We start from the raw sequence: 26,619 nt of genomic DNA on the forward strand, positions 1-26,619 counted from the left end.
AACTGTGTCTTAGGCCACTAAAGCCATTGTTGAAAAGTATTGATCTCAAGGAAATGATGCAAAAGGAAACAACCCTGTTTCCCAGTGTTATGTCCCACACAGATAAGCAATGCACTTGCTAATTTTAAAGCCAGAAAGGGAAGGAAGCATGACAGCAAAGTTTCCGCCATACCAAACAGAAGGGGTAAAAGCAAAAAGCCTGTCTTGGAAAAAGCTTGGTGTTCGTCAGTCTGCTCGGAGTCAGTGTGGAATCTAACACCAGCTTATGGTGGCATTATGGCACATAATGAAACACATCCCCTTTTGGAGATACTAAAGTCATTTAATCTTGGTGAGTGTATTTGTTTCTTGTTAAGATCAAGGGACTTTTTTTTTTTCCAAAGCTGCTATGTAAGAGTAGCATATTGTATTGTAAAATGCAGATGTGATAGTTCTTCAATTGATACAAGAATAAGTTATATTTTTACATAAAAATCAGTGTCATCTCCCAAACTGGCTTTCTGGACTATAAACACAGAGTCAAAACCGTTAGTAGCCTATGCACCACATATTTGTAACAGATTTCCAGAAAACAACTCTGTTTTTTTTAAATCAAAGCTTAAAACCTTGCCACTGCCTTTTATGAAGTTAAATTTGGGGCTATTTATAATTATGTCTTTGCACTGTAACCTTTACTTCCTTTTAATTCTTTCAGTTTTATTCCATTTAGCTGTTTTTTAATCTTCTATTTAATTTAGAACCATTACAATCCTATTTATATATTTTATGTCTTATGTTAATGCCTGTTCATGTCTTACATAAAGCACTTTGAATTGCCTCTTTGTGGAAAGGTGCATATAAACTTGCCTTGAACAACTTTTTGTGAGAAGTCAGAGTTATTTTTTCAGTTTGTGCTTTAACACAATGATACTACATAGACAGTGAACCCGCACGCAGGTATGATGTAAGATTTTATATAACAGTTGTGCCCAGTATAGCAGTCCAACAATAGCAAATCAATAAAAAAAGAACATTTCCTGAAACAAATCTGGCACATATGAGATGTACTTTATTCAGCTGATGCAACTGCTCCATGTCTATGCTAAAAAAAGAAATATTTTTAACTTGAAATGCAAATGAAACAGCCATCTGGGAAAATAATCTTCCCAATTTTTAGAACAACACAATGCATCCTGCCTCACAATCAACTAAACATTTCCTCCAGAATTTCCCCTTTTTCCGACACTGCATTGATTTCTTTTCCTTTCCAGGCGATATGATTTTAGCCTTCTGTTTATCCGTGCTTGTGGGCCTGCTGCTGGGTGCTCTGGTGTACGTTCTGTTGACCTGGGCATCCAGGCGCCAGGCCACCGCCAAGATCACCAGGCGCTCCAAAAAGAGATCCGGCACTTCACATACACCCATGAGCAACCAGCTGGGCCTTTACAGAAGCACTTTTCTGAGCGTATACAGACAGCCCTCTCTGGAGCCAGTGGGCCCTCTGGGGAGTAAGCCCGGCATAGAGACCTCAACATTCCGCCCAGTGCCCAAGAGAAGCAGGGCTGGTCTGGAGATGGGAGAGGACACTCTGGTCATCATGCCTGAGGACACACCAGCATCAAACTCATCGGATTCAGCATCCCTCGTGCCAAACAAGAGACATTCATTCTGGTTGGGCAACAATGGGCTTAAAGGCTTCCTACCCTCACAGAGTCCCCCTCCTGCATACGACAGTGTCATCCATGCCTTTGAGGAGACTTGCACTTGAATCTGTCCAAGATAAACTGAAAAAGGAGAACATTCTGGGATTACACAGGACTTTCTGATTGTGCTCTGCTCCTTATCAGACCATTTTTGCATGTTAATTTCTCGATTAATCGGTTAGTTGATTTCTCTAAAATATTTAATTGAACAATGATATAAAAAGAGAAACAAGCAGCCAGTCCTAACACTGGAGAAGCTGTAACAAGCAGTTGTTTTGCTTGAAAATGACTCAAATGATTAATCAATGATATGACTAATCATTGCAGTTCTATTATAGTTGTTTGTACCTAATCACTGCAGAACATCTCATGACCCATGTGAAGAGAGTCTGAGGGTACATTTGACACACACACACACACACACACACACACACACACACACACACACACACACACACACACACACACACACACACACACACACACACATGAAGATGAGGGAAACACTATGTGCTATAGATAGTTGTATTATCTAATCACAATAAAGATAAATGATTATTTGATTTCAGTGCTTGTGCTTTTTGTGCATAAATGAAACAATATATAAATCAGTTTGTTTATTTAAATGAGTGAATCTAGTGTTATAATAGGCTACTTATATAACTGAAGGAGCGTTATCAGCTATTTAATTAATATTACTTAACACTGTGGCAGGAAGGTAGGACATTCAGTTATTTGCACATTCATCACATCAAGGTCTTGTGTCAAGAATGCCACTTACAAAGATGGGGTGCGCCTTGTGAGGTTGCCATTATGAAAGAAACCCCCTTTTAAGGTGATTTAATAAATGTAGTAGGCCTATTCATTATAGTAGCCTTTGGACCAGGTTCCATATAAAAATGTATTCACATTTTTTAAACACTTTACATACTTACCTTCAGTGATTCTTAACAGGCTTATTAGGTGTGTTGGTGATTTCGTTGTAACTGGATTTGAAGTTCGGTGTCTATTTTCCGTCCTACCTGTCTCATGGCAACCCGTTTTAAAGCCACAACCCCAAAGTGCGCCAGCGGAATAGTGCCTGGCAACACCACCGCACTGTGCGCCGACTTCCTCTGGATTAACGTCGTTTTACAGCGGTGCTAGGTATGTACAGCTGCATAATGTGTGTCCATATAGCCTCTTTGATGAAAGCACTACTTTATTTTCTACTGCAGCTAAACGGTCTCATCAGCATTGTGGCTCATGCAGACTGCTGCATGCGGCCAGATAGGTTTCAAGACGCCTTTGAATGAGACATTCAATTGTAGCCTATGTGTAATGTAATGTGTAGGCTAATGTAGTGGGAGACCTTTAGAGAGGAAACGGTGGGTCTTTTACGTCGACTTTTACTGGATGCTGTGAATCTACATTTTTTCAAAACAAGAGGCAAATTATTGTTTTTAACCGTTGTTTAATTGAAATGTTGCTATTGTATTCTTATTATGTGCATTAAAATACGTTAATAGTATTTTCCATGTAGAAATTAGAATATAGGAGTTCACATCCTTGTCTGGCTGCTCCGGTGTTTGACGTAAAATAGCAAGAGCGAATGGTATCAGTACCCATGGAGACTGCAAGTGGCCTGATCTTCAATGCAGTGTTGCTGTTGCATAGAGACAGGAAAAACTGTGAATTTCAAGGTTGATGCACCGGATGACAACGCGGCTATTTTAAGCAAGAGCCACCTCTCTACTTCTATCTTAAATTACCTCACTTGTTGAATAACGGTGTTTTTATTTAGTCTTTTTTTTTTATCTTTCATTGAAACAGGATTACACAACTCTCAAGAGCCACATCAAGACATGGGGTGGGCCACTGACATCAGAGAAGCCTGAAGTGCAGAGCAGTTTGATGTAAATGAATGTAGAGCTGGACAACATCTGTCTGAATGATGCATTTTACTTCTCCAAAGATTTTATTCTAAGCACCAATAGCAGAGCAGCCATTCCCCTTCAGTGCATCACTTGAATGGAAATATGGACACCGTCAACGGAGGGAATTTAACTCAACATGTCCAGGAACTATGAGGTATGTTGAATTGCTTTCATATCAGAAACTTATCTTACAGTCATTTCCCTGCAATTTAACAAGATATTATTACATATTATGCAATCTACTTGCAAATGGACCGGTCAGTATAAAGACATCCTGTGCAGCCAAACATTATTAAGATTCACATGACTTGATTTTATATTGTAGAGGAGATCCTAAAGTTTCCTAAGATACCAAGTAAGTCAGACTATTTTCTGGAATTGTGCAGCCAAAAACATGGAGTCTTGGGTTTGACTATTGTGCTCGGTGTATAATGTAGCTTTAATGAAATGGAAACTAGAAGATAGAGATGCAAAACTCTCAGACATTGTAATAAGACGAGTTTAACAAGAAATAAAATGGCAGAGCTGTACGTTAAGCCCTTTAGGACATTTTCAGTCCAGTGTCAGTAGATTGGACAAGGATGGAAATGAATGCATTTAGTCTGAGCTTCAACTAACCTAAATGTACAAAGACAGTATTGAGTGAAACAGTATTTCAACAGCAAATGTTTTGATAATGAGAACAAAATCTGCCTTAAAACAGAATTTTCACAATACAGTACATTTATATGATGCTTTTAGTTGGTGAATCTGTACAAATAAAGGACAGAAAGTACTGATCATGTCATCTAGAGACAAATCTGGAGCTGCTCTACAGACAGTGAATAATAGAAAAACAGCTAGAACACTTTGAGCAGCAGCCATGGTGATTTGACTCGTATAAGGGCACATTTAGTGATTCACTGTTGCAAGCTCTGTTCACTCAAATGATATCTCAAACAGAGTGCATGGTGTATTATCTCAAACAGAGCACAATAGCCTCCTGTTTCAGTCACATTAGAACTAGCTCAGTAAGGTGGTGCCCATAAGTATCTGATTATATGTACTGTAGGTATTGCCTATACATGATAAGTTATTGGTGGATGCAACCTTTCACATATAGGGCATTATTTGCACGTTAGAACCACCCTCCTGCTCTTGTCTTGGTAATCAGAAAAAGCTCACCACAAGGTCCATTTAGTGGCTTTTCTGGACTTTTCGATCATATCACAGTTTGCCCAGTTGACATGGAATTGTACATGTTGCAATTTCCATTTTTCTGAGCACGTTAAGGCCTTCTCATCCATATTAGGTGAAAAAAAATTAGATTGAAAGTTCATTCTTGAGCTTGGAGACGGTAATTGACAGAATAATCTACCCACATGGCCCATTTAGTAGTTGTGGCTTTTGATCCTATCAGTCTTCCTCAGCAGATGGAGTCACCACGTCCAAAGAAGTAAAACTGTTTCCAAGGTCAAGAATTAACTTCCATTTGATGGTTCATTTTACTGTACTCCTTATCGTAAAGCTTTTCTCCATTCTTGTTGTTGCTAATGAGGTACTCACAACTCAGCTAGTTATGAGGGCGAGGGAGAGTGGCAGGGAAAGGACCCAAAAGCAGTTGAGGTAGCAGGATGATTTCAGTGGTTTATTGTTGAAGCGATACCAATTTTATAAAAATCCATTTTAACAAAAAGAAATTACAACATTAAGGCACAAATCCTTTATTTATTGTTCAGCTCCTACTACGTGAGCCCAGTCTCTGTGCGTAATATAGAGTTTTTCCTGCATGCCTCTACGACGTAAAACGTTAGACAGCCAATAACAAACATTATGAGATCTTGGTAGAAGCATGCTGCATGCTTATTGGCTCACTGGCACTGATGAGATTTACTCCTTAGGTATTGAAATTTGGTATTGAATGAAGAGGCTTTTTTCGATACTCTATACTAAGGAGGCAATTCGGTCAGTGCCTAAAAAGTATTGAATTCGGTACCCAGCCCTAGTCTGGGGGATTCTGGTGGATGGATGGAGGCTGGCAACGAAGGGGCCTGGGGATTAGGCAATGTGGCTGGAGAGGCGGGACAGTGACAGCCTCCTGTCAACCAACAGTGTGCATCCCAAAATGTCGTGAACATTATCAGAAGCCAGTTTTAAGTGAATTTTGGGTCACAGGCTGACACATACTAATAACGTGAATTTAATCTTGTTTAATAAAAAAGGTTAAAAGCTTTATATTGCTATTTTATGCTATTTTAATAAATAAGGTTAAAAGCTTTATATTGCTATTTTAACTTGCCTCTTCCTCTATTTTACCTACCAGCCTGGTCACTCAGTAGGGATGTTGGCTGCTGTGGAACATGGTCCCATCCTTTGCAGCGACTCCAACATCCTCTGCCTCTCGTGGAAAGGCAGGGTCCCCAAGAGTGAAAAGGACAAGCCAGTGTGCCGGAGGCGGTACTATGAGGAGGGCTGGCTCGCCACGGGGAACGGAAGAGGGGTTGTTGGGGTGACGTTTACATCGAGTCACTGCAGGAGGGACAGAAGCACACCTCAGAGAATCAATTTTAACCTGCGAGGACACAACAGCGAGGTGTGGTATAATCACTGTCTTCACTGTCTTTTTTTTTTTTTTTAAACCCTTTTGAACAAAACTGACATGTATTTATATCTAACCCACCATTACAGAATCTTCCATTCTGATCCAAACATCAATGTTTACTGTCCTTGACAATAGGACAAAATGAGATAAAGCTTTAATGATCTCGATGGGGAAATTGCTCTGTATCCTGACTTTTCTTTCAACTGCAGTGCACTTTGAGATCACATTCAGCCTAAAAAGCTTTTTTAACATTGTGCCCGCACTCTATATCATGAATTATGAATGTTCCTCTGTGCAGAAAGCCACCTGCATTTGCAGAAAAAAAGTAACAGTGTTTTTGGGCTTTTGCAGGTTGTCTTGGTGCGTTGGAATGAACCCTTTCAGAAGCTGGCCACCTGCGATATGGAAGGAGGTATTTTTGTGTGGATCCAGTATGAAGGAAGATGGTCGGTAGAGTTAGTGAACGACCGAGGAGCCCAGGTAGACACTTTTTTTCTGCTTTCACATTCACATATGACGTACTATCCTGGTACATATACTAAAACTTTATATAGGACATCTGTAATGCACTTGAAGACAGAAAAAACTACCTCAGAAAGGACTCAGACTTATGGTATTTTGATGACAGTGTCCTGTATACATACACAAATATCTTGAAGGGGAATATTTCTTCCCTCCAGGTGAGTGACTTCACTTGGTCGCATGATGGCACTCAAGCCCTCATCGCGTACCGCGATGGCTTCGTGTTAGTCGGCTCGGTCAGCGGACAAAGACACTGGTCCTCTGAGATTAACCTGGAGAGTCAAATCACCTGTGGCATCTGGACACCTGATGATCAACAGGTACACATTGCCTGGTTGAACTTATATGAATGGCTTTTTTGTATTATTTAACCTATTTTCATTCGTAAAACATAAAAAAGTTATCTTTAATAAGAAAAATTACATGCGGGGTGAGGTCATTTTCCCTTGCTTGGAATGCCTCAAACACAAGATGAAACGACTTATATAATGGGCTTATGTTGCAGCACTTTTCGGCCAAGTATTTGATGCTCCACAGCATTTTTATCATGTCCATCTATTAATGTTTAATGTACAATGCCCCCTCAGGTCTTGTTTGGTACAGCAGATGGCCAGGTGATAGTGATGGACTGTCACGGACGAATGCTTGCCCATGTTCTGTTACACGAGTCTGATGGGATCGTGAGCATGTCGTGGAACTGCCCCGATTTCCTGGTCGAGGACAGCACAGAGAGCGACACGGACTCTGATGACAATATTCTGCCTTTTGGTACAACCCCCCCCACTCATATGACAGCTTGTTACTTTGTGTTGGCTGTGGAAAGCTAACATACTTCCTTTGCTTTGTTCTTCCAAGTGCGAAGAGTCAAGCCATTGCTGACAGTCACCTTTCTATCAGGAGATATCAGTTTAATGAACAACTATGACGACCTCTCTCCTGCCGTGATTCGCTCAGGGCTGAAAGGTATAAAAGAAAATATCCACGTTTCACTGTGACATTTACAAGCATGCTCATACATTTTGTTGATCATATGTCCCATAACACATAAGGTTTTTGTGCTCCTTCACCCCACAGATGTTGAGGCCCAGTGGTGCTCTCAGGGAGACCTCCTTGCTGTGGCCGGCATGGAGAGACATGGGCTTCCTGTCGACTCTATTATGAGAAACGCCCTTGTTAAGTTCTATAATGTCCAAGGGGAGCACATCTATACTTTGGAAACACCGGCACAGGTTAGTACTTTTTCAATTGAGGGATATATAGTAGATGTCTAGGCAAGCCAAGTACATATGCTACAGTTGGGTGCAAAATTAGTGCTGAATATATATATATATATATATATGAGGTATGTACAGTGTTATATACATTGTTATTTTGAGGGTCTGAAGAGCAAAAGAAAAACAGACAGGGTTGGAAAGAAATAACAATAGACAAATCAGTAACATAAGAGATGTCATGAATATGTGCAATAAATGTTTAATAAACAGATTAATGTAGGAATTCTTTTATTGTGGAAATTGTTTTTCAGAGACCCATCACCACCATCTGTTGGGGTCACAGAGACTCTCGTTTGTTCCTTGCATGTGGACCAGCGCTGTATGTGGTGCGTGTGGAGCACAGGGTGGCCAGCCTCCAACTTTTATGCCAGCAGGGCATCGCCAGCGCCCTGCGCGAGGAGAAAGATGTGGGGAAACTGAACATGCCCTCGCTGCTCTGCTCTTATGTCACCACTGCTTTTATACCCACAATCAAGGTGCATTGATCCCCTGATTAACTGCTGTGCAGTGACAGTATTAGACAGCTTCTTACCAACTTTATTGATAGTGCAAAACTGCTGACTGGGAAATGTTTTCATTTGAGTGTCCAGAAATCCTACAGCCCTTTCCTCTCTTTGTTCTAGCCCCCAATCCCTGACCCCAACAACATCCGTGACTTTGTCAGCTATCCCACAGCTGGGAATGAGAGGCTCCACTGCACCATGAAGCGAGCAGAGGACAGCCCTGAGACAGGCGGACCCTGCTACACTCTCTACTTAGAATATTTAGGAGGACTGGTGCCCATTCTCAAAGGAAGGCGCATTAGTAAACTCCGGCCTGAGTTTGTCATTATGGATCCAAAAATGGACAGCAAAGCAGGTAAGCTTAGACCTTACAGGGTCCTATACTTTTCATTGGGACTATTTCTTCAGTAGAAAGTAGTTCCAGTGAAAAGTGTCAACAGTGAGGTCTGTGGGTTATCCCACTCTGACAATGAGAAACAAGAATAAATTATCTTACAGTATTGTTACACAAGACAATTGCTTAGTTAGTATTATGCAAACCGATGAGAAGCTGTTCTCTCTCTGTATACCTTGGCTTGATCCTCCCCCTCTGGTCGAGGTTGCCTCTTTCCGGCTGGGCTTCCGTGGCTCAGGAGGTAGAGCGGTTGTCCACCAATCGGAAGGTCGGTGGTTCTATCCACTGCAGTCTACATGTCAAAAGTGTCCTTACTGAATTACTCCTGATGTGCCATGGTGTGTGAATGTGCGTGAATGTTTATCGGATGATCTGGTGGCCCCTTGAATGGTAGCCTCTGCCACCAGTGTATGAATGTGTGGTTGCTAAGACTAGAACAGCGCTATTTAAATGCAGTCCATTTACATTAACCATTCTTTCACTTAGTATCTTGCATGCAGAAGTTTCAGAGGCTTGTATCTCAAGACAACAGCTCCTAAAGTTAAAACTACCTGCGTGACTAGATAGCAATAGGAGTGGGTGAGAAAATATTGTTTTGGGTAAACTGACTGAAATAATTTGACGTTTTGAAAAAAAATGCTTATTTGCTCTCTTGCCGAGAGCTAGATGAGAAGGTAGATCTGAAGATCGATCGAAGGTATCGATCTTGGCAAGAAAGCGATTAAGCATATTTCCCAAATGTTCTTTAAAAGAGGTGAAATGGATTATGAGCTTTTGAAATACTGATGAATGAAGCAAAAGTACTTGAGAAAATAAGAAAACCAGTAAATGCGAGACACTAATGGTGCCCAAAGGTCAGAAATCTTGTTCCTTGTCTACTTGAAATTAAATCTGCGCCTTATGCGGTGTACCCATCATTCACCTTGAGTAAGAACAAATACAGACTGTGGTGATGACTGCTCTTCTCTGCTGTTACATGGTCTGAGGCTTGATACAGGAATAGCCTGTACTGTGACCTGGCTGCACTAGGGTTGCATTTAGCCTGTGGTCCCACCAAACAGTTACTTACTGTTATTAATGTTCTAACGCAGGGGTAGTTTTAATGTTAGTATGTATGAGGACTCAGATCAAACTCACCTCTTCGGTTTGTGTTTTTATTCTTCCAGAGGAGGTGTGTGTGAATCCCATGATCTCATACACTGACAGCTGTAACTGCTCTGACTCCAGTGACATTGAGTTGAGTGATGAGTGGGTCGGGAAGAAGTCACCAAAGTTTTCCCGAGGAAACAGGTCACCCACACTCTACAAGTCCAAAATTATATAAATACCTTTTTACACATTACACAGGCCTGAACCACAGAGCACTTGCAGATGTTTTAATAGCATTTGTTTCACTATTGTTGCTAGTAGAGTTTATTACTGTAACATGAATGGAAAATGTCATATTGTCAAAGAAAGGATGAAAGGACGGTTGAAAACTGTACCTCTTTGTTTCAAAGGATGAACATGGAATCTAGAAAATCTCCCAAACTTTCACGCACCAATCAGGAAGGCCAACGGTCGCCACGGTTACCAACAAAGAAGCCTCCAGTTCGCTCTCCCAGTCTGACACGTCGAGAGTTTTCTATGGATGGGATCACAGAGGTATGAATCGGCATCATCCGCTAATGATGCTGTAGTACCCGAATTAGTCAAATGTTTACAATGAAATCATAATGTAGAAGTGCTAATAATTACCTGTAATGTCACAAAAGGCTTTCCGGTAAATGGTGAATCTGGAAGAAAAGCAACATGTGTTCAAATTATTCTCTCACCTAAAATGTTCCTTCTTTTAATATTTCGTTAATGTTTAAATGTTAGTACCATGTTCTCTCTCTTACTACCTGATATATCTGCCATAATCCGTTTTTTGATGTCTTCCATTTCTTCTGCTTCAAAGCACAACTACCTGGCTCAAGTCACATCCAACATTTGGGGGACAAAATTCAAAATTGTTGGACTTGCTTCTTTTCTTCCTGCCAATCTTGGTGCAGGTAAATGTCACTTAAAGCCACACATACTGTACACATCCCATTGACCATTCAGATGAATTTAACAATCACCATGACTTTCTTCTATGTTTCAGTCATCTATAAGACAAGTCTGCTACATCTACAACCGAGACAGATGACAATCTACCTTCCAGAAGTGCGCAAGATTTCTCATGACTTCATGAGCCTGCCTGTGTTCAACCACAATGTGTTCAGTGAGGATGAGGATGACTTACCAGGTGTGAATGAATATTGAGCACCACATACGAAATGAGTGTGAATGTGTTTATTTTCAATTAGGGCTGCACAATATATGATATGATATTTTTTTTATCATCATCGCGATATCAAGCAATAAACACACCGCGAAAGGCTGCGACATATCGCAAAAGACACTGATTTTTGTGTTGTGATGGAAAAAAACATCAGTAGATTTGTTTTTGTTAGCGGTGCCTTTTATATTCAATTCAACATGCAATTTGTTGTATTTTAGCAGAATACTTAAAGCAGCAGAAATGCAGAACTGAGTAGACTTTAATATATAAGTTTGTTTATCGCAAGTAATATCGCTATCTCGTCAACTTTATCGCATATTTTCCTCATATCGTGCAGCCCTACTTCCAATGCACCTGACTTTTATTTTTTACATGTGCTATAAGTCACTTACACAGTCCTCCTTTGTGTTTTCTATAAAGTGATGGGTCCATCTGGAGTGGCAGGAGAGAATCCTCCCTGTACAGTCAACATTCCCATTGCTCCCATCCACAGCCCGGCTCAGGCAATGTCTCCAACTCAGAGTATCGGCCTGGTTCAGTCTCTTCTGGCCAATCAGAACATTCAGCTTGATGTCCTGACCAACCCTACAGCCACGGCAGCAGCTGCAGCTGCGGCAGCAGCAGCTTCTGTCCCTGTTACTGATCACGGGCAGGACGCGGTTCCAACACCGTATCCCATGCCAACTACATACCCGAACCCTGGTCAAGCCATCTTCAATGGGCTGGAGATGGGTCCTCTTCTCCCTGGCACTCTTCCTCCCCCACCTCCACCTCACCATCTCCCACCGCAGCCTCACCCGCCGCGCTCTCATTCACAGCAGCCTCGTCAACTGCCGTCCAAACAGTCCCAACAAATGCAGACACAGCCACAGAAAATGCATCACCATCAACAGCAGCAGCAGCAGCAGCAACAACAACAACAACAACAACACCATCATCAGTCCCAATCACAACAGCAACAGCAGCAGCAGCAGCAGCAGCAGCAATTACAGCAGCAGCAGCAGCAATTACAGCAGCAGCAGCTCCAGCAGCAACATCAACAGCTCCAGCTGCAACAGCAACAGCTCCAGCAACTGCAGACGCTCCATCAGCAGCAGCAGCAGCAACATCAGCAGCACCAGGTCCAGCAGCAACAACAAATCCAACAGAACCCCACGCACCAACAGCTGCACCACCAACAGCAGATCCAGCAGCAGCAGCAGCAGATGCAGCTGCAGCACGAGCAGATGCAGCAGCAGCAGCAGCAGATGCAGCAGCAGCAGCAGCAGATCCGCCAGCAGATCCAGGAGATGAGGCAGCAGCAGCAGCAGCTCCAGCAGCAGCACCAACAGATCCAGCAGCAGCACCAACAGATGCAGAGGCAGCACCAGCAGATGCAGCAGCAGCTGAAGATGCAGATGACGCTACCGCCTCCTCCGTCCGGCTATCCAACTATTTCGCTACACCAGATTCATCTCCTGCCTCCTCCTCCGACCACGGAGCCGGGGTTCGCCAGGGGGGAGCACGGACACACCCTTAAGCCGAGTCTGCCGCGGACTTTACCCCCCTTCAGTGACATGGATGGATCTGTGGAGATTCACATGAGGAAGGTGAATCCTCCTCCTCCATACCCGGGCACCGTGGTGTCCGCGGCGACCGCTACAGCCGTCGCCACGCCTCAAACTCTCGTCACAAACTGTGACAGCCCGAGCGTCCTGTCGCCGGAGCTCTGCCTGAAGAAGGATGAGTTTTTGCTTCACCCTGTCACTTTACAGTACCCGACTCCTCTGGGGTATGAAAGGATCACGACCTTTGACAGCAGTGGCAACGTGGAGGAGGTTTGTCGGCCCCGCAGGCGCCTCGTTCGCAACCAAAATGCGTACGCTGTTCACGGCTCGGCCACGCTCAAAGTCACTTCCTCTGAGAATAAAAAAATTCAGCTTCCCTACAGCTCAGCAACACTGAGTCGTCTCTCTGTCCCTCGCTACTCGATACCTAGCGGAGACCCTCCTCCTTACCCTGATCCAGCCAATCAAGTAACTGCTACACTTCCTCCTCCCCAGAGAATTGATAGCAGTCTGATTCATGCCACGCTACGTCGTGACCGCAGGGACGTGGGACTTAAAGTGCCACAGATGATGGAGAGCTCAAGAACCCTGCCCACCAAGGCTAAAATGAACAGTGCACTAGCACTTACCTACCAGCAGAGGGTGCCCACTGCATTGTACACATGCACACAGTGCAGCAGTAACAGCAGCAGCACCAGTGTCAGCGTTAGTGGCGGCGGGACCACAAGTAGTGGCATTGCAGGTGGCACGGTGGTGAGGCAGGACTTCCCACCAGGGAAAGGAGCACATCACAGTACCATTATCGTGCACTCCAAAAGTACCTCGCCCATGTCCTCCCAGTCGTCTTACAGTCTGCTGAGTGCTGTCGACAACAGCAGGGACAGAACAGTGTACGTTAACTCTGCCTTCACGGAAGATGAGACTTTAAATCAGCAGTGTCACCTCGAGAAATCTGTGCGTCAGCTGACTCTCGGCGATGTCAGTTTGACAGTTAAACGCCCTCCGCCTTACCAGTGGGACACCTCCACCACCGAGGAGTTCTGGCTCACTCCGGAACAAACAATGCTAGGCCCTCCACCAGGACCTCACAAACCGCCTTCACTCATCATCAGTCAAGCTCAGCACTTGGACATGACTCGGCTGCCGTTTGTCCTCACGACTAAACCTCCAACCAGTCAGACCACGAGCACTCTGACTTTCCCGTCAGGTTACCAGATATCTCTCTCGCCTTTTCCTCCGAGCGTGGGCCACAGCGGTAATCCACTTCAGACCTTGCAGAACCCTTCACCTCAGTGCTCTCCAAATGAAGCGATTGGTTCGGTCCCTTTTGCTCAGCAGGAATCCAACTTGGTCTTGCCACCAGGCTATGCTCCAAGTCTTGCTAACTTGGCCTGCTGCCCTCTCCCTCCGATGTATCCAGGCGCCAGTTCATGTGCTGGACTTCAGCTGCACCCCGTCAGCCTTCACCCCTGGAACCCTTACCCCTGCCCGCCTCCCATGCAGGACCCTCCAGCACCTCCCCTCCCTACCAAAACTCATCAGATCTTAGAGAAGCCCATTCTCTCCCCGCCCCCTCCTACTGGGCCGCCCCCACCACCGCCTCTCCCCCCTCCTCCTCCACCTACTGAGCTACCACCATCCAAAAGTGCCACAGAAGATGTAGCGGAGTCTGCCAACAACTTTCTGGAGCCATCATCCCTGAATGAAAGCCCTGTGCCGCAGGAGTCCGAGCGCTTCAACAAGAAGAGCCGCAAAAGACTGGACAGCAGGGCCGAGGAAGCCAACATGCCCACTGTCTCCGAGGGCAAATCTAGAAAGGAAGGGCGTGCACTCTCTGACTTCAACACTCTCATTTCCAGCCCAAGGCTCGGCAGCAGAGAGAAGAAGAAGCCCAAGGGGCAGAGAGAGCAACTCAATAAAACCAAGAAAATGAGCAGGACCACAAATGAGTTCCAGGATAGCTCAGAGAGCGAGCCGGAGCTGTTTATTAGCGGCGATGAGCTCATGAACCAGAACCAGAGTAGTAAGAAGAGCTGGAAGAACAAGCGAAGCCTGCGTATGGCGAGTGAGCTGGAGGAGATAAAGTGCCGCAAGGCAAATGAAAGAGAGGACCGTAGTTTGGGAAGCCAAGGGTTTGTTTATGTTATGGCCAATAAACAGCCATTGTGGAATGAAGCCACCCAGGTCTACCAGCTTGATTTTGGAGGACGAGTCACACAGGAGTCTGCAAAGAATTTTCAAATTGAGCTGGACGGTAGACAGGTAATATGAGAGAGCTGAAATGATTAGTCAATTTCTCTTTTAGTTGATTGACAGAAAACATAGCTGCAACTGTTCTAATGCTCACTTTTTAAGCAAAAATATATATTAAACTATTCATTGGTTTCAGTTTTTCAAATGGGAAGACCTGCTGCTTTTCTTTTTCTTGTTTGAAAGTAGAATATCTTTGAAATTTTGACTGTTGGTTGGACAAAACAAGCATTTAAATATCTCACCTTGGGCTCTGAATCTGCTTTTTTCTATTAAAAAAAAAACAAGAAAATCATCGGCAGTTTAATCAATAATGCCAATAATCAGTTGCAGCCATAGATGAATTAATAAAAAAATGTCTTTTTTTCTTTCTGTCTCTTTTCTTAGGTGATGCAGTTTGGGCGAATTGATGGGAATGGCTATATCTTGGATTTCCAGTATCCTTTCTCAGCAGTGCAGGCATTTGCTGTTGCCTTGGCCAACGTGACTCAGAGGCTGAAGTGAAAAGGTTTTGTGCTGTTGTAGACCAATTCAAAAGAAACCACAATGATCTAGCACCCCGATGTGTGGGGCTAAAGCTGGGAATGTCAGTGTTGTGGCGGTTCTTTTTAACATACAAGGTGGTGTTGCACATGCAGACAATTTACAATCAGTCTGTTGAAGGCAATGTCAGTCTTGGTCGGTGGTCATGGAGACTACACCAGTTACTTCATCATTTCTAGTTCATATGTTGAATGTACTCAAGCTAATTTTACTTAGTATTCAATGTAAAAAATGTCAACCTTCCCTGGATAAACAAAGGGTTAACTGAGTACATGTTGGAATGGATTTTAAAAGCATTGTGAAGGTTTGGTACCATGGTGCCATCTTCCAAAGGACTGCTTATTCAATGTATTTCAAATTAATAAAAAAAAATGTATTTGATGTTAATACAAATATACACAGCAAATACCTACATTGTTAGGAAGGATTGCACTCAAAATTACAAATGCATTTTCACAAAGCCATACCATATATGATAAAAACACGGCATTCATTTAAGTCAAGTACTTAAAAATGTATAAGGTTCTATTATGTATATCAAACTGATTGTTAATGCGTGTTTCCGATACCTTTTATTTGTATATTTAGTCTTAATTCCAATCCCATTTGTTTGAGGCAATGATTAGATTTTTATGTTTGCTAAATGTCCTCTACATTATGTTCACAGATGTAGAATAATAGAATATAATGATTCTGCAACTGCAACATTAAGAGTTGACCACAGTTTATATCATAGTTTGTGTATTTTTTATTCATAATACTTCTGTGAAGTGGTGCAATGAACATAGCAAATCATATTATTTTGGCCACTATACTGCAAATCATTCAGTCAGAACCGTTATGATCTGACAATGTATTTTTCATTTTTTCATGTGTAAATAAATGTACATGTCCCTTTTCTTTTCCAAAACTCCCCTCTACAATTGTGAGTTAATAACTTTATATGTGCCAAATAGTCAAATGCATTCGGCTGAAAGTAAGTTAGTGGGGAAGATTGTACAAAATGGCCTCTCAGAGAATCTCAGACTTGGTTGGCTCTGTTGTTTTCATTGGGTGTTTATGATGCTACTACATCAGTAGTTTGCCTCGTTGGAAATCAGTGCTGCTTTAGATAGATAGATAGATAGATAGAGCTTGTGTGCAATAACGCTACCTACATAGAACTGATGTTGTACTTGCAAAGGAAAATGCAAAGCTGCTTGCAATGTGTATTTAGTAAATGACTTATCATTATATGCTTAGAAAAGTGTGCCTATATGTTGCTAATTTCAGTAATTTTGTAATTCACCTTTGCTTTAACATGGTACAGAGAGTTTTTTGATGTTACACTTGTAGAAAAAAAGGTTATTAGATACAACATATTCAAAAATTATTAAGATTACCTGTAAGTAGAGGTGAGATTAATGTAGATTTGGTGCTAATGTATAAAGAAACAAAGGTAGAAATGTCTGGACATGTGCCATTTGGTAAAAGAAGGTTGTTTTAAAGTATATGAAGAAAGTATTTTGAGGGAGGCTACAGACAGTTTTCATTTCAGAGCTTTTCATTTAATGCAGCTTCAGAGATTTCAGCGACAGTGTGTGTGTCAGTTATCAGCAATACTGCCTAATGAATAGTTGGTTGCCTGATTTTTTTTCTCTCTCTCATTTTGTGAAGGAAACAAATATGATGTGACCATAGGTTTACATGGACCTATAGGCTGGCCAAAATGTAATAAAAAAACATTGTTCCAAATGTTTTTTTTTTGTGTGTTTCATTTACAGTTTGGCTCTTTCACTCTGATGCAAAGTTATTGATCCCAGGAGCCCACACCACAGGCTTCCTGCTTCAGTCCCTTTGTTTTCCATCTATGAAGGGATCAACTGAATCTGTATGCAAAAAAAGGTGGCAGATTCATTATGATATAGTATAACATCATTTAGGAATCATTATGCATAAATTGTAGATAATATCTCTAAAACATAAAATATGCATAGTACTTTAATTGTTTTGTGTAAAATGTACTTTACTAAATTATACTAAATTAGCATTTAATTTAAATATATACAATTAAATACTAATTTAGCCATACGAATACAACATTATACATATTTATAGGCTAGCAAATTTGATTATATTATTTTCTTTAATTTACATATATATTGTGTATTGTTTTGCATAAAACATGAAATAATTGTGTACATAAAAAGTCCTGTGCCAGTAATAATGATAAAAACCATTACTTAATTAAAACGATATAAAGAAGTCAATGGTGATAATTTTAAGATTACGTCCTAATATTTACAGTCTATGATTAAGTCTAACTTTTTATGACAAATATTGGTGGCACCGGTAGGAAGACTGAATCGCTTGTGCCACCGGAAGCTGCTTACAGGGGCTTTTATTTTGAAAGAAAGTGGTTTTCCGCGTCATTTGACTTTAGCCATTTAACTAACGTACTTAGCTGGCTGGTTCTACAGTGGTTTATAGTCGCTGAACAGAGGCAGGCGCTGGTTCATGCTGTTGGGGTTTTCATGTGTGTCGTTATGCCATATCACTATCTCAAGTTCTGTCCTGAATAATTGGATACGGATTGAAAATGGATTCGCAAGTTGAGCTTCAGCAAACAGGTTGGTGACTTCCTTACGGATAAACTGTTTTACATCAGCTGAATTAATGCGATTAATTCCATCATGAATTATATGCCCTTTCCAGTCAGCAATGTCAAATCTTATTTTGCCCCTTTTTCTGTTCCTTAACTTTTACTCATTTCCGTTTTTTCACAGCAAATAACTGCTCTTCGGCTGAATCACCAGATCATCCCCCGAGGATGACCAGACAGCAGACTCTCACCCTAATATCAATGGCAACTGTCAACTTCAGTTCAATGATCTGTTACTCAATATTAGGCCCCTTTTTCCCCAATGAGGTAAGACAAAATAAGCCCACATAGAGTTCAAATGACATGTTAAGGGGACAATAGTGTAGGGGGTTGGGTACACTTTAATAGAGGGTAATACAGTTTTAAATACTAGCTTTTTATTAAAGCAATTCCATGTACTCCAGCCCAAAAGAGGCACTACACAAATTCTTCGGCATGCTGGCGACAGTGTGGGTGCCTCGAAGCAAATCATTTTCACATATTCTGGTCCTGTGCATCTTTGATTCCATTTTGGCAGGAGGTTTATAAAGTTTTGCAAAGCATTTTTCAGAGGGACATTCAATTTAAATGTGAGTCTTTATATTTAGGTGCCTTAACATCAGAAAATGTTTCTTCTCATGTCAAATACTTATTTCGGATCCCAAGTGCTGCTAGTAGAAAAGCTATTACTAGAAGGTGGTTAAAACCAGGAAAACCTACTGTGGAGGAATGGATTGACATTATCTACGATATTTTCAAGATGGAAAGGATTACTTTTGCTTTGAAACTGCAACAGGGAACTTTTTTTGAAAAGATGGATAACTATGTCACACCAATACGACCATCATTTGTCTAAAATGGATTTTTGTGTCTTTATCAATTATCATTGACTGTAATGTATGGACCTGGTAAATTATAAAAAATAAAATTAAAAAAAAAGCAAGACCATGTAGCTTTTAAAAAGAAGAAATAATACATTATTGCTCTTTTGAATGAAAAGTTAAATTAATAAGCAATAAAACATCCTTACTTAATTCAACAAACTCAGGGACTTTGCTGCTACAGCATTACTTGGTCTGGTGGCTAATGGAAACTTATAAACTTATTACAAAATATTTCTCTGTAACTGACACTACTGAGTCAGTTTTCAAACACACAGTACTGACTCTAACACTGTAACACTATGTTTTAACACCACGTTTTACCATTTTGTCGTTATATTCCATTTTTGAGGTGTCTTTTTACCGTCAGGGCCGGGACTACAGTAAAAGTTAGTTCTAAGCTAACTCCAGCTCATTAAGATTTAAGAGAAAAGCACATCCCTGACAAATAAACCAAATAAACCACACTGATTTTATAGCATTACAGTAGCTGCTGTTCAGCAAAGTTACATAGGTTAGCTTTAATGGTTAATACATAAAACTATTTTCAACCTCTTCTAAAGGGAGCCATATTACAAAGTGAAACTCTGCGTTTTACAGCATTGATTTGTAACTTGCATTAGCAGTTTCTGTTTCTGTTTCTGTTGCTAGAAGCTGTTAGCTAATGCAAATCACACAAGTGATGTGTAACGTCAAATAGTCAAAGCAAGACAAAATCAAACAGGAACACTGCAAAGTCAAGACAATGTACACCAGCAAGGCAATGTGTCTTGAAAAACAACAGTAATACATTTAATATGCTTTCCCTAAATAAAAGAGTACACATCATTACATATACATATATATAAAATACTGAGAGAGTGCATTCTTTAAATCCTGGTAATTTGCATCTGGAAAAATTACTCAAGATGCAGTAATATTTGTACTTTTGAGGCAAACTGGAAAGAGCAGGAAAACCATTTTAGGATGGATTGTTTTTGTGTATATTTACAAAGACAGATCTTAAAGCAGGGCTGCTGTTAAAGGATGTGAAACAACAGCTGATAGCTGCTATGAGGGTAGTGAAACTCCATTGTTTCATTAATTATTATCATTATTTTGATGCTGCAAACAGCTGTTTTTTTCTAGGACTGAAGACATGTCAGCGTGTAAAATCAGGGCCATGAGTCACCTTCAGGAGACAGAGTCCATATTCATTTGTAATGCTCATTGGTGCATGTCATTGTAAAGCTCGTACATCAGGCAGCCATCACCAGTTCCCTTCAACATCTCAGTAGTCGTGTCTTCTGGGTGGAATGAATGAGCAATCATGTGCTAGACATAGGAAAGCCTCCCTGAAGGCCAACGAATGATTGACTCATTCTCATAGGTCTCAGGTAACGTCAGCTGAGGCCATGTGTAATAACTGCTGAGCAAAGGTTAGGCCACAGTGAGTGGAGTAATAAATATGATAGTACTGATCAACCATTTGAGGCATTAATTCATAGCACACAGTTTTCTGATAACTGCATTTTTCATCTGTTATCTCAATATATTTTACATGTATTGACTATTTGTGTTATTCACTTTACACTACATGTCCTTATTTGTTGCTTTTGTTACTAAGACAGTGTGTAATAATCAACCAATAAATGCCTTACATGCATATTTCTACACAGGCAGTCAAGAAGGGAGCCAGTCAAACTGTCATTGGTCTCATATTTGGCTGCTACGCTGTCTGCAATTTCATTGGCTCATTGATAATGGGGAAATATGTAAGTATATGGTTCTATTTCTTATCAGTATATGAAGTGTGATGTGCTGCCCAGATCTACAGTAATTTATGCTCTGTTTGTCATATCAGATTGTCCAAATTGGTGCAAAGTTTATGCTTGTGATGGGGCTTTTTGTTTCATCAGGCTGCACCATTCTGTTTGGGTAAGTGTTGGTCCTGTCGATAATAATGATAGCCACAGAAACACATTAAGCATAGTTTTGTAACTAGGAGGTGTTTGGCTGCATATCAGTGAAGTCTGTAAAGTCTTAAAACAGGTTATTTCTCCGTACTAAAAAGCTCCATTGTTTAAAATCTATTTAAAACACTGAGCCACACTGTTGCATATGTCATAAGGCATATATGTCCCTTCAATAAAATATAATGAACTGAAGTTTTTTTAGAGTCAAATTCACATACACCGTCCTGCTGCTATAAATAATGTAGAGCACCAGATGTGTATGAATCTGCAGATTAAAAATGTTCCAACAAATGCATCACTTTCTCCAACATTTCTCCACACTTTAACTACAATGCCCAGCTGTTTTATAAAATGATTTGGCCCTTTTTTGGTGAAACAATACATGTTTGACGCAGATTTACATCTGCCACAGACGGGGTTGGAAAGTGGGAAAGTATTCAGAGACAGACGAACACAGACATCGTGGGCCCATTTTCATGGGATTTGTTGACAGTAAGAAACATGTAGAATAATGCCAGCCTCACCTTAAAGATAGATGTAAAAAAAACATAATTGGGCAAATTGTAAGTGCGAGGTGAGAAAATGACAGAAGCTGCCATATAGCACAGTATTGTATTGGCAGTATATACATGGGTCTTTGTGAATGTATTGTTATTCCCCACTTTATTTGAATGTGGATCAATGTGGGTTTGTGATTTCATTTAGTGTAAAAACTAGTTTTAATGTCTTTAGTTGGACTATTTAATAACAAACTTACAGCCCATTTTGTTTCAGTGTTTCTATTTTGTTTCACATTATTTGTTATTTTTTGCTTTCTTTCTCGCAGGTTACTCAATCGGGTACCTGCAGGACCCATTTTCATAACTCTGTGCTTCGTAGTGAGGTCCATAGACGCTTTAGGCTTTGCCGCTGCGATGACCTCCTCTTTTGCCATGACAGCAAAAATATTCCCAAACAATGTGGCAACTGTTTTGGTGAGTGTAGACAACCCTTGTCTGACTGGCATGTTGTTTTGGAGACATTAGAATCACGAGAAAAACAAAAAAGGGTTGTTTTGTATCTCCCATTTCTCCCAGTGTCATGGAAAATAATACATATCTACCTTGGCATGTGTAGCAATAGCCGTTATGCTGAGGAAATGCTCAGATTCTGCTTACATATTTCAATGTGCTGCAATTCTCTTTCTTTAGGGTAGTTTGGAGATTTTCACAGGACTTGGTCTTATTCTGGGGCCACCGGTCGGAGGGTGGTTCTACCAGTCTTTTGGATATGAAGTCCCTTTTATGCTTCTTGGATGTTTCCTGTTGATTATGGTTCCAGTCAACATATATGTCTTGCCAAACATAGGTAATGGTTTTTAATGGTATTATTTGCTATATTTCAGTCATTTCAATAAAGTAATCATTTCTTTCTGGGATTGGAACCGTGAGCTGTAATTTGTGCTTCTGTCTGCTCAGATTCAGACCCCTCGAAGGATTCATTCTTTCGACTTCTCACCAAAGCGAAAATCGTCCTGATCTGCTATGTGATATTCACTCAGAGTGCAGGACTGGGCTTCTTGGATGCCACTTTGTCCCTATTTGCTATGGAGAGGGTAATGTCCTGTCTTTTGATAAAGTCAACTTATTGCGGAAAGAAAGTTTATCAAGCTTCGCAGTGAGAATGAGTTTTTTTCCCCCCATCTTTTTTGGATGTAGTTTACTCTCTCATCTGGCTACGTGGGACTCATAATGCTCGGTTTGTCGTTACCATACTGTCTGGCATCACCGCTGATTGGGTATTTTACTGATAAATATCCTGTGAGTATGAAAGCAAATGTGGATTATTCTTTCATAATTGTAAGTTTGTCATATGAAGTAAATCCCTTGTGTGTGTGTGTGTGTGTGTGTGTGTGTGTGTGTGTGTGTGTGTGTGTGTGTGTGTGTGTGTGTGTGTGTGTTGGTGTGTGTGTTGGTGTTCTATCAGTCCACCAGGTGTTGGTTCATGGTGATAGGAGGTGTCACCACAGCCACTGGCTTCTCAATGCTCGGTCCCGTACCTTTCCTTCACATCCCGAGGTGAGCATGTGGTAAAGGTGGAAAGTAAGAAAGACTCTCTACTTTAAAAGAAAAGTCCCACATTTTTGGAAATATGCTTATTCTGTTGATCAATTATGTGCTTTGTGTTTGTATAAGGGATGGGAAGCACCATAAAGTCATAAAAGTAACATAAGGCAAAGTGTAATACCACAGACCCCCCCCATTTCCCTTGTTTCCCTCCAGCCAACCCACTTCATCCAAACCCCCACCCTTTAACCCCTGACATGATGAACCATCTTCAACATAAAGAAGAAACAAACAAACACACACACACACACACACACACACACACACACACACACACACACACACACACACACACACAGTAGTACAACCTAGCCATTCCTCCCAACCCCATTCCCCTGCTACCCAGGAATCCCATGACCAAATAAACCAACAGCACTCAGAGACAAAGGAATTGGATAATTAAGCTAGTTTCCTCCATGATGATATCCACAGAGATAGCCAACATAACAGTTATATTTTAGTAAACAAAGAATTTGCATGTAGTATATTATGTACATGTATGATTTGTATGCATAGTATGTATAGTCTGAGTAAACACACAAACTACATTCAATCCGAAATGGTAAAACATGGTTATAACCACAAATATTTATAATAAAACACTGATTTTCTCTAGTCGCTTTGACCAGCAGATAATATTTTGTGTTTTGGCATTATTTAATCGTACAGAAGAAAGCTCCCACTGCGCAATATCCCGGTGAGAAGAGAGCCTTTCCCTCTAATACTATCTGTTCATTTAATATGCTACAGCCAGCAGCATTTTAGCTTAGCTTAGCATAAAGACTGGAAACAAGGGTAAACAACTAGCCTGGCCCTGAGGGAAGGTCACAAAATGTGTTAGAGAGAAACAGACAAACAGGATAAAAAGGACTTGAGTCTGTAATTGAGTATGCATCCACTGTGCTATTGCTACTTTTACTTACATAAAATAGTTGAGTACTTCCTCAACAAACCCTAACAGTACTCAGTAAGTATTGTGTTGCTGCCTCAAAACCGATTCCCATAGGTTAACGGTACTAACTTGTATGTTTTTCTGTTTTTTCGTGTGTGTGTGTGTGTGTGTGTGTGTGTGTATGTGCAGTAATCTGTGGTTGCTGATCATCATGCTTGGTGTAATTGGGTTTTCTCTGGGCATGACTGCAATCCCCACGTTCCCTGAGATCATCACATGTGCAAAGTGAGTGGCTTCACATGTGCTACTACATACATATATATATATATATATATATATATACACAATGCAAGGTGAAACATTATTTTCTTTTCTTTGTAGGGAACAAGGATATGAAGAAGGATTAAGCACTCTTGGAATGGTGTCTGGACTGTTTGGGGCAGTTTGGTCCATGGGGTAAATCCCAAAGCCATGTGTTTTTCAGTAGCCATCTGAATCTAGAAAAAATGAAATCCATTGTCTCACTGGTTGGTACTTATTTCCTGCCCTTTGATTTTAACTGTTTTGATTATGATTTTAAAATGTAATTATTTTATTTTTTTTAAAGGATGTTTTATGGCCCAATAGTGGGTGGCCTTATCACGCAACATCTGAGCTTTGAGTCGGCAGCTGCGGTCCAAGGAGGCTTGGCGCTTTTGGGTGTAAGTATCAGTTTGTGCAGTGTTCACGTGAGAAAAGGACACAAAGCTCTCACTTGCTGGCATATTAGCATTAAGGTCTGGGCGATATGACGATATTGTCAAAATGCTATAAAATAAAAAAAGTCTATGGTATCTATTGTTTTCATCCCAATGTTGAAAAACCAGCAGCTGAACTCTGTTACGGCTCTGTCATTTGGACAAAGCTTTATGTTATTATCCTTGCACATTATGTTAATTTTGCACTCAGTGCTTTTTATTTGGCAAGTATTTAAAACAGGAGTATACAAAAATAAGCTTTACAATGTTGTTATTTCATATAGACTATTTATTTATTTATTGAATTACCAGAAAACATGCTATATTGTGATGTGTATCGTAGAATGACATATATCCTGATAGAAGATTCCGGCCATATTGCCCAGCCCTGTTAGCATTGTTGTTGTGTTCTTTTGTTTTGAAAGATCCCAGTTTACAGTTTATGACCATGTTATCAAGAATAAAGGATTAGTTACTCATGCAGCCTAGGGACAATGGTCACACAACTGATTGAAAAGCCTGTAAAATGTCAGTGTGACAGAGACAGGATGAGACTGTGAAAGTTGCCGCTTAACTTGCGTGGCATTTATTTGAGGATGTAGAAAAATGTTATTCCAAGACCGGTAATCATTCAGGGGTTAAACACATCACGAGGATGGATAGAGAAAGAAGCGTGTGATTCCCTTTTTTTGGCAGTTACTCACATGAAACTCAATGACCACACTGTTCTCAGGCCCTACTCCTCGCTGTGTATTACCTGTGTCATCCGCCGCAACATCAAAGGTAATCCTTAACCTCAAATGAAGATAATCAGATTTATGTCATATATTAAGATGCTCATGTATACTGCATACTACGTGGAAGGCTATTTAGACTTAATGTGTGCAGTTTCCAAGAACATGCTGGGCGTAATACTCCTTTTTATGTTTAAATTGAAGCGTTCGAGAAGATAGTCTACAAACAGATGAAAGCACTCCTCTCCTGACTGAATGAAGCCCTCAGCAACATGTGGAAGGATGCCGTACCGTACAAAACATGATCTAAATGTCTCAGCTGCTCTGGGCATCAGCCTCCAAGTTATACACATGGTTCCATTGTTGTTATTATTAACAATAGCTTTTTTTTTTTGATATATTTTAAAGTTACACATTTTTGGTGTGGCAGGGACTGTGATGCTTTCTACTTAGATCATGGAAATATTGGCCTAAAAGCCTAAAAACAAAGTGCTACGAACTTTAAGATTGTACAATTTAAATAGATTATTTCACATTGTAAATTATTATGTCAACCACTGGAAAGTCCAGACAAGCTCAATGTGTCTTTTGTTCTAAAGCTCTGCTGTATTAATGATCTTAGTTTTCTACATCACATGAACCGACTTTCATGGTGAAGTTACACAAGTTAAGAGCTGCTGACCACGTTCATGGTAACATGAAGGGAATAAGCACTGTCATAGTAAGCCTCATAACATTCAGCATAATTTATTGTAATAGGGAGCATTGTGTCATATTTCACTCCAGTTAGTGATTTTGTATGTTGTGCCTTCTTTTCCGACTGAACAATTTGAAGATGTTTGCACCGATTTATTTTGCACTAAATAAAAACATTAAATATATGAAGGAAAAACACCCACCTGTGTGTTCACTCACTCTATCCACCCCATGTCTGTGTACAGTTAGTAAAGTGGCATAATGTTCTAAGTTAACCTGAGCTGACATCGTGCACTGCATAGCCTGCTTACTGTATATGTTATTTGACAGACAGAATGTCATAAGGTTACCCAGTTGTCCACTTGTTGAAACATTAGGTCTTTTCTAATATAATTTCCAAGTGTCACGCAAAAAAAAAATCTATCCTCTTGATGTTAGAATTTTGAAATGAAAATACACATTAATTTATAGGTAACTCAAAT

At 40.7% G+C, this 26,619-nt stretch overlaps 3 protein-coding genes across 4 annotated transcripts; all 3 read left to right on the forward strand.

The window, feature by feature from the left end:
* Positions 1 to 205: 205 nt before the first annotated feature.
* On the forward strand, positions 206 to 2,155 carry myct1b (myc target 1b). The gene is made up of 2 exons (XM_078277459.1): positions 206 to 331; positions 1,251 to 2,155. The coding sequence occupies exons 1-2, from the start codon at positions 277 to 279 to the stop codon at positions 1,745 to 1,747; spliced, it is 552 nt and encodes a 183-aa protein (XP_078133585.1). The 5' UTR covers positions 206 to 276; the 3' UTR covers positions 1,748 to 2,155.
* Positions 2,156 to 3,504: 1,349 nt separating this feature from the next.
* tulp4b (TUB like protein 4b) lies at positions 3,505 to 17,241 on the forward strand. The gene is made up of 15 exons (XM_078278193.1): positions 3,505 to 3,752; positions 5,901 to 6,170; positions 6,531 to 6,659; positions 6,860 to 7,021; positions 7,289 to 7,469; positions 7,557 to 7,664; positions 7,776 to 7,930; positions 8,227 to 8,451; positions 8,599 to 8,833; positions 10,039 to 10,162; positions 10,372 to 10,516; positions 10,812 to 10,905; positions 10,998 to 11,141; positions 11,598 to 14,986; positions 15,362 to 17,241. Exons 1-15 carry the CDS (start codon positions 3,735 to 3,737, stop codon positions 15,476 to 15,478), a joined length of 5,496 nt encoding a protein of 1,831 aa, XP_078134319.1. The 5' UTR covers positions 3,505 to 3,734; the 3' UTR covers positions 15,479 to 17,241.
* Positions 17,242 to 17,918: 677 nt separating this feature from the next.
* On the forward strand, positions 17,919 to 26,335 carry slc18b1 (solute carrier family 18 member B1). 2 transcript variants are annotated; one of them, XM_078278213.1, is made up of 14 exons: positions 17,919 to 18,126; positions 18,283 to 18,425; positions 20,677 to 20,772; positions 20,862 to 20,935; positions 21,800 to 21,947; positions 22,164 to 22,320; positions 22,431 to 22,567; positions 22,671 to 22,772; positions 22,939 to 23,030; positions 24,160 to 24,255; positions 24,352 to 24,426; positions 24,578 to 24,671; positions 25,441 to 25,490; positions 25,646 to 26,335. In XM_078278213.1, the coding sequence occupies exons 1-14, from the start codon at positions 18,096 to 18,098 to the stop codon at positions 25,698 to 25,700; spliced, it is 1,350 nt and encodes a 449-aa protein (XP_078134339.1). In that variant the 5' UTR covers positions 17,919 to 18,095; the 3' UTR covers positions 25,701 to 26,335. The 2 variants fall into 2 exon arrangements, 1 of the variants encoding a protein (XP_078134339.1); XR_013503681.1 differs by lacking the exons at positions 25,441 to 25,490; positions 25,646 to 26,335 and having other exon boundaries at positions 24,352 to 24,497; positions 24,578 to 24,663.
* Positions 26,336 to 26,619: the final 284 nt, after the last annotated feature.

This window comes from Sander vitreus, chromosome 20 (assembly GCF_031162955.1).
Source record: "Sander vitreus isolate 19-12246 chromosome 20, sanVit1, whole genome shotgun sequence".
Classification (NCBI taxonomy): domain Eukaryota; kingdom Metazoa; phylum Chordata; class Actinopteri; order Perciformes; family Percidae; genus Sander; species Sander vitreus.